The sequence below is a fragment of the Pseudochaenichthys georgianus genome, chromosome 8, assembly GCF_902827115.2.
Source record: "Pseudochaenichthys georgianus chromosome 8, fPseGeo1.2, whole genome shotgun sequence".
Lineage (NCBI taxonomy): Eukaryota > Metazoa > Chordata > Actinopteri > Perciformes > Channichthyidae > Pseudochaenichthys > Pseudochaenichthys georgianus.
The window spans coordinates 33,385,892-33,393,391 of record NC_047510.2 but is presented as its reverse complement, the minus strand read 5'-3'; the positions used below and the strand labels follow the sequence as shown (position 1 = coordinate 33,393,391).

The following is a 7,500-nucleotide window of genomic DNA, read 5'->3' as shown; positions in this document are numbered from 1 at the left end:
GCTTCTACAGATGACATCTTTTTATGGATTTGTTGTCAAAGCACTTCAGATATTCATTGCTATCGGGATGTTAAGAGCATTCCCTGGAATAAGTGTATCTCGAGCCGGTTTCTGAAATTTACCTACCCCACCTTCAAGCTCGCTCCATTGCGGAGATATTCCCGCGAGAGTGCGGAAAACTTAAATAAATAAATGTATTTCAAATGTGAAATTTTACCAATATACTCACGGACCACACTTTGAGAAGCACTGCTGGAGTGTGTTCTGTAGGTTTTAGTGCATGTAAATGGTCTGCAATTCATACATAAACATACAGTCAAGACTCAGGGGCGGAAAAAGGTATTCAGATAACACTAATTTAAAATAAAATAATCAAGTAGAGTTCGTCAAAATGTGTCTTTTAAGAATCCCTATTCTGCTATATGGGGGGTTTCCCTCTCCTGTTGGTTTTAGTGCATGTTAATGGTCTACAAAAGCTAAAATACCTGTGTTCCGTCCAGAGGGAGTTTCTCTGCCACTTAAAACGTTCAAATCTCTTCAGCTCGTGTTAACCACAGACCTTATTGTAGCCTAGCAACCAAAAACACATTCAGAAAACCATTGACTTCCAGCCATAATTACATAACTGGTTAAAAGACAAAAAAAAAATAGTAGAGAAGTTCAAACGAAGCAGAGACGACACAAAACAAAATGTCATTTTTTAATAATTGCATTTTATTAATTGAAAAAACAAAAAAACAAATGCAAAATAAAAAAAAAGAGCCAAAAAACAAACAGGTTCATTAGGTAAGACGAGGCGAGACACTTAAATAAGAAGAGTTCCATGTTGGCGGGGGTAAAGGTGGAGGAGGCGGGCTGATGGTGTGTGTGTGGGGGGGGGTGAATGTTGATTTATTATATACACTGTTTATCTGGGGGGGGGGGGGGCTCAAAGTAGCAGGTCGGAGACACTGAGACACCAGAGAGAAAGGCACTATCCAGAGAGAAAACACGGTACACACACACACACACACACACACACACACACACACGGGACCAGAAATCAACAAAGTGCTAGACAAAACAAAACGAGCTGATTCCTCAACTTTTAGCATCGAAGACGATCTCTCAGTTTCCCGTCTGATTGGTGATTATCCGACGGAGCTCCGCCTCTTTGCTACGTGCAGGTATAACAAGGAGGAGACGCATGCATGTCTTTAAAGTGTGCTCAATGTACACACACTCTTTATCTTGAATCCCTTGCATGATGTACAGTTTGGTTCAGTTCTCCGACCGCTGCCCTCGTGTCTGCGGAGCTACATTCACTGACCCCCGGAAATCAAAATGGCTGCAATAAATACTTCTGAAATTGATTTTTTTTTTTACACTTTGTATAATACGACAGCTCTTCTTCTTCTTCTTCGCAGCAGCACTCGTGGCTCCTCTGCTGGTCGGACAGTCTCTCCTCCGGTATGCATTATCGACAAGTTCATTCAAAATGGAATCGGCGACCCCTTTTTACACATCATGCTGTTTCTATCCGAGAGCCCCCAGACATATTCAGAAAAACAAAAAAGACGATTCAGCACTCCCCGAGAGCTGCCAGGGCGCATCCAGACGGAACATAATTTACAAAAATGGAAAAAAATACAATTTGTGATGAGAGGTAAAACAGACAAACACATACAAATATATAATATATATTCTTAAAAAATGGATTCTCTCTATAGTTGATTTATTTATACAGCCGAGAGGCCGATGTACAATGCTCACGTGCCAACGATCAACCCGTCGCCCACCGTCGATTGCATCTTCTTTGTACATTTTTTTTAAAACCATTTCTTTATTTTATTTATTTTTTTACATTTTTAAGCTTTTTTTTCTTTTCTTTTAAAACAGGTTTTTTTCCTTTAAGGGGTGATTAAAAAACAACATGCGGCAAAGAAGAGAGGAACACAAAAGACAAAAGGCAGAATGTTAAGAAGTTAAGGACAGAGGACGTTTCCCCTCCGATCCATCCTCCATGTTGTCTCCTCAGGAGGAGGAGGAGGAGGGTTTGATGGGATGAGATCAAAATGATGCTGTTGTTGTTGTTGTTGACATGGTCTGACTGTTCTACATGTTCCTGTTGACGGGCGTGACGTAGTTGCGGGGGAACATGCCCGTCTGGCCGTGGCAGCCCCCCTTCCACCAGTTGGGGTCTGAGTTGTCGAGCACCTGGATGAAGTCTCCGCGTCTGAAGCCCAGCTCTCCTTCCTCCTGAGGGTCGAAGTCAAAGAGAGCCTGCACGTACGTGGGGTGCTGCGGAGAGAGAGGAGGGTTAGCTGTGATCTAAGGATCCTTCAGAGTAGGGGTGCAACAACTAATCCACTTCATCGATCACCTAATTCAGTCGTCGATTCGTTGGTGACGTCATCACCTGTCTTTTACGCGCCGTTAAGCTCCGACGTTATCGGTCTTTTTATCGGTACAGGAGACGTTTAAAAAATATATGTCAGGTATTATTGCTACAAAAACATTATATCGCTGCGACCTCCTCCTGCGACCTCCTCCTGCGACCTCCTCCTGCGACCTCCTCCTGCGACCTCACACACCAGGCGCGTTTTAAAACGTTGCGGAGCGGAGCGTCGTGTGTGCAGCCTCGCAGTTGTTGTTGATTTTGGACATTTGTACTTCTACAAGTAGCAGGCTACGTAGCTAAATGGTTTATGTTTGTGTCTGTTTACATCGGGTTTATTGTTGTTATTTCCTATGTTGTTGTGTTGTAGACTACGGACACAGTTAGTAATAATTGTAATATTCCAGTTATAAACGACATGAGTCAAAGATGCGTTGCTGTATTTTAGTGGTAAAAAAATATGCATTCATCATCATAATTATTCTATATATATAATTTACAGTGCCTGTAAACCGGAGGAGAACGCTGGCATGTATTCTCCTACTGGAAAGACGGTGGTGGGGGGGGGGGGGAAGGTGTTGGGTGCACCCAAAACTTCCTGCCTGCGCCGCGCCGATTTCAGTAGCCACGGTTTTGAAAACTCTTGTCACGTAGTGATCGTCTTCTCAATAGAACATCTTTGATAATGTCTTTTGGCCAATCAGAATCAAGATAACGGCGTGGTGTTGTTGCAGGAAGTCGCGACGCAGAATACTTTTGCTGCAGGGGTGCACATAACTGGTACGCAGGGTATGTGCGTAATCTGAAATGCGTACCGTCACTTGTGTCACAAAGCGCATTTGCGTACCGACGTACTTGTGAAGCTTTTCCAGAAGGCGGTTAGATCCCGGACGACAGAGTCGGTCTCCGTGTGCACAGACAGGCTGCTGTTAACGTCGGTCTGTACAACGGAACTGTGCCAAAACTACGCCAACCGGCTGCGGAGGGAGACTCCCCCCCTCACTGGAGACTTCGCTGAAACAGCTGAGCACAAGGTTCAGACTCGGGGGTTACGAAGTACGCCACTAGCCCCCCCCCTCTGTCGACTTTCCTGAAGTACTCCACTAGCCCCCCCCCCCTCTGTCGACTTTCCTGAAGTACTCCACTAGCCCCCCCCCCTCTGTCGACTTTCCTGAAGTACTCCACTAGCCCCCCCCCCCCCTCTGTCGACTTTCCTGAAGTACTCCACTAGCCCCCCCCCCCCTCTGTCGACTTTCCTGAAGTACTCCACTACCCCCCCCCCCCTCTGTCGACTTTCCTGAAGTACTCCACTAGCCCCCCCCCCCTCTGTCGACTTTCCTGAAGTACTCCACTAGCCCCCCCCCTCTGTCGACTTTCCTGAAGTACTCCACTAGCCCCCCCCCCTCTGTCGACTTTCCTGAAGTACTCCACTAGCCCCCCCCCCCTCTGTCGACTTTCCTGAAGTACTCCACTAGCCCCCCCCCCCTCTGTCGACTTTCCTGAAGTACTCCACTAGCCCCCCCCCCTCTGTCGACTTTCCTGAAGTACTCCACTAGCCCCCCCCCCTCTGTCGACTTTCCTGAAGTACTCCACTAGCCCCCCCCCCCTCTGTCGACTTTCCTGAAGTACTCCACTAGCCCCCCCCCCCTCTGTCGACTTTCCTGAAGTACTCCACTAGCCCCCCCACCCCTCTGTCGACTTTCCTGAAGTACTCCACTAGCCCCCCCCCCTCTGTCGACTTTCCTGAAGTACTCCACTAGCCCCCCCCCCCTCTGTCGACTTTCCTGAAGTACTCCACTAGCCCCCCCCCCTCTGTCGACTTTCCTGAAGTACTCCACTAGCCCCCCCCCCTCTGTCGACTTTCCTGAAGTACTCCACTAGCCCCCCCCCCCTCTGTCGACTTTCCTGAAGTACTCCACTAGCCCCCCCCCCCTCTGTCGACTTTCCTGAAGTACTCCACTAGCCCCCCCCCCCTCTGTCGACTTTCCTGAAGTACTCCACTAGCCCCCCCCCCTCTGTCGACTTTCCTGAAGTACTCCACTAGCCCCCCCCCCCTCTGTCGACTTTCCTGAAGTACTCCACTAGCCCCCCCCCCTCTGTCGACTTTCCTGAAGTACTCCACTAGCCCCCCCCCCTCTGTCGACTTTCCTGAAGTACTCCACTAGCCCCCCCCCCCTCTGTCGACTTTCCTGAAGTACTCCACTAGCCCCCCCCCCCTCTGTCGACTTTCCTGAAGTACTCCACTAGCCCCCCCCCCTCTGTCGACTTTCCTGAAGTACTCCACTAGCCCCCCCCCCTCTGTCGACTTTCCTGAAGTACTCCACTAGCCCCCCCCCCTCTGTCGACTTTCCTGAAGTACTCCCCGTTGATAGAAATCAACACGTAATGAATTCAGACCCCACGGTTTGATTGATAGGTGTGTGGGTTGTCTTTCATTTTGACACACAGAACAATGTTATAATAAACATAGATACTGTGTTAAATGGATATATCCGCCTTCTTTCCTTTATCTTTCCATTCCCAACAATATACATAAAGAAATGGCATATTTTGGACATAGTTCGAATGGTGATTAATCTGATTAATTAATTTTTAAGCTGATAAAACATTTTAATCGTTTGACAGCCCTAATAAATAATAATAATAATGACTTAAATGTATATAGCGCCTTTCAGGGGACCCAAGGTCGCTTTAGAGCAAAAGAAACAGTCACTTATAAACTAAGTCACTATAAAGCACTTAGGCCAAAAGTATAGCAAAATATGATTAATAATAATAATAAGTCATTTATAAAGCACTTCATATTTGAATTCAAATCCCGAAGTGCTACAAGTAGTGAGCATGAACAGTATAAATAAACATTACACAACACGGTAGAATTAATAAAAAATAAATAAAAGGGTGATCAAAAGGTCGAGGCAAAGGCTCTTTCGAAGAGATGGGTTTTGAGGCCTTTTTTAAAAGCCTCCACGGTCTGTGGTGCTCTCATTTGGTCGGAGAGAGCGTTCCACAGGCTGGGAGCAGCCGAGCTGAAGTCTGGATATAACTTCCGTTTTTAGATTCTCGGTTTAGCCTTTAATTGGATAATGGGAGTTTGAACTAATAGAGAATAACACTGTGGGTTCGAGTAGCAGTTACTTTTTCCTTTCTGATATTAGTTTTATCCGAGGTGATTCTCGCTGTGACAAAGAAAGAAAGGGTCAATAATCCGACTGGTTACTTAGTTTGTGATTTGAGTTTTAGGAGTCGTTCTCACCTGGGGAGCCTGCTCGATGTCTCGCAGGAAGATTTGTTGGTTGCGAGAGACCGAGGTGGAGCGATGATAATCCACCAGCTCGTTGAGAGAGTTAAACTTCACCACCCACAGGAAGTACTTCCCCGCTCCGTCACGGAGGACCTTGAAGTGCTGGACGTCGTTCCCAAACCTGCAGGAGGGACAGAGAGGAAACGCATCATCAGCTAAAGACAGGAATGAGTCCTCTACTCCAGAAGGCAGCTTTTAAGCACGTCTTGTTCCCTCGCCTGGAAGCTTTTTCTGAATGTGCTTTTGGATATCCTGAAATAAAGTCTGTGGTAAACACAAGCTGGAGGGATTTTAACATTTTGTTCCCGTCATAAAATACCCCACTGGTGAATTTAAAAACAAGTGTAAATGAGACAACTACACGTCATCACGCCCAACATTAGCCTCCTTTAGCTTAGCGGTGGTGACGTGAAGTCATGTGACCGTGCTGTAGTTCCTTTATAGCCCAACATTAGCCACCTTTAGCTTAGCGGTGGTGACGTGAAGTCATGTGACCGTGCTGTAGTTCCTTATAGCCCAACATTAGCCGCCTTTAGCTTAGCAGTGGTGACGTGAAGTCATGTGACCGTGCTGTAGTTCCTTATAGCCCAACATTAGCCGCCTTTAGCTTAGCAGTGGTGACGTGAAGTCATGTGACCGTGCTGTAGTTCCTTATAGCCCAACATTAGCCGCCTTTAGCTTAGCAGTGGTGACGTGAAGTCATGTGACCGTGCTGTAGTTCCTTATAGCCCAACATTAGCCGCCTTTAGCTTAGCGGTGGTGACGTGAAGTCATGTGACCGTGCTGTAGTTCCTTTATAGCCCAACATTAGCCACCTTTAGCTTAGCGGTGGTGACGTGAAGTCATGTGACCGTGCTGTAGTTCCTTTATAGCCCAACATTAGCCACCTTTAGCTTAGCGGTGGTGACGTGAAGTCATGTGACCGTGCTGTAGTTCCTTTATAGCCCAACATTAGCCACCTTTAGCTTAGCGGTGGTGACGTGAAGTCATGTGACCGTGCTGTAGTTCCTTTATAGCCCAACATTAGCCTCTTTTAGCTTAGCGGTGGTGACGTGAAGTCATGTGACCGTGCTGTAGTTCCTTTATAGCCCAACATTAGCCACCTTTAGCTTAGCGGTGGTGACGTGAAGTCATGTGACCGTGCTGTAGTTCCTTTATAGCCCAAGATTAGCCTCTTTTAGCTTAGCGGTGGTGACGTGAAGTCATGTGACCGTGCTGTAGTTCCTTTATAGCCTAACATCCAAAACCACATGGAAAAATCCTATTTATTTTTGTGGAGGTAACCATGGAGATGCTGCATTCAGGTTCAGCCAACAAAAACACTTCATCACTGCACCTTTCTTTAGTCATCAAAGATTTGAATAACAGGAAGTGGATCCCACAGACGTTAATCTTGCTTAACAAATGGATGACACATGTCTGATCAGTGAGATCTCCAGACTTACTTCTCCAACAAGAACAACAGTTTGTTCGCCCTCTCTTTTCTTGGTACAGCATGTTATATTATTAGTAAGTGTCTTAACATTTGAAAGAGGAAGCGTTCTTTTTGGATCCTCTCTGTTTCTCACTTCCTGCACTTCAATCATCCGGTAATCTCTTTTAATAATCCCCTGCAGACAGCTGCAGTTTGAGGCAGCTAAAGGCATTGTTTTTCGTAGCGTTTTAATGACAATTAGGGCTGCAAAAATAACCAAAATGTTATTCAAATTGCAACATAGACTAGTGCATTATCTATATTTCAAAAATGATCATCCCTCCAATATCGCGAACCATATTGCAATTGAAACATCAGTCACAAATAATCACAATCTGTTCTTTT

At 46.1% G+C, this 7,500-nt stretch overlaps 1 protein-coding gene across 1 annotated transcript in view; it reads right to left on the bottom strand.

Moving 5' to 3' along the window:
• Positions 1–693: 693 nt before the first annotated feature.
• The window catches only part of grb2b (growth factor receptor-bound protein 2b), a 66,092-nt gene continuing 59,285 nt past the window's right edge, over positions 694–7,500 (bottom strand). The window contains exons 4-5 of the mRNA XM_071204125.1: positions 5,634–5,802; positions 694–2,280 (exon numbers count right to left, since the gene is read on the bottom strand). Coding sequence (XP_071060226.1) covers positions 2,095–2,280; positions 5,634–5,802 — 355 coding nt within the window. The 3' untranslated portion in view covers positions 694–2,094. The remainder of the gene's footprint in view (positions 2,281–5,633; positions 5,803–7,500) is intronic.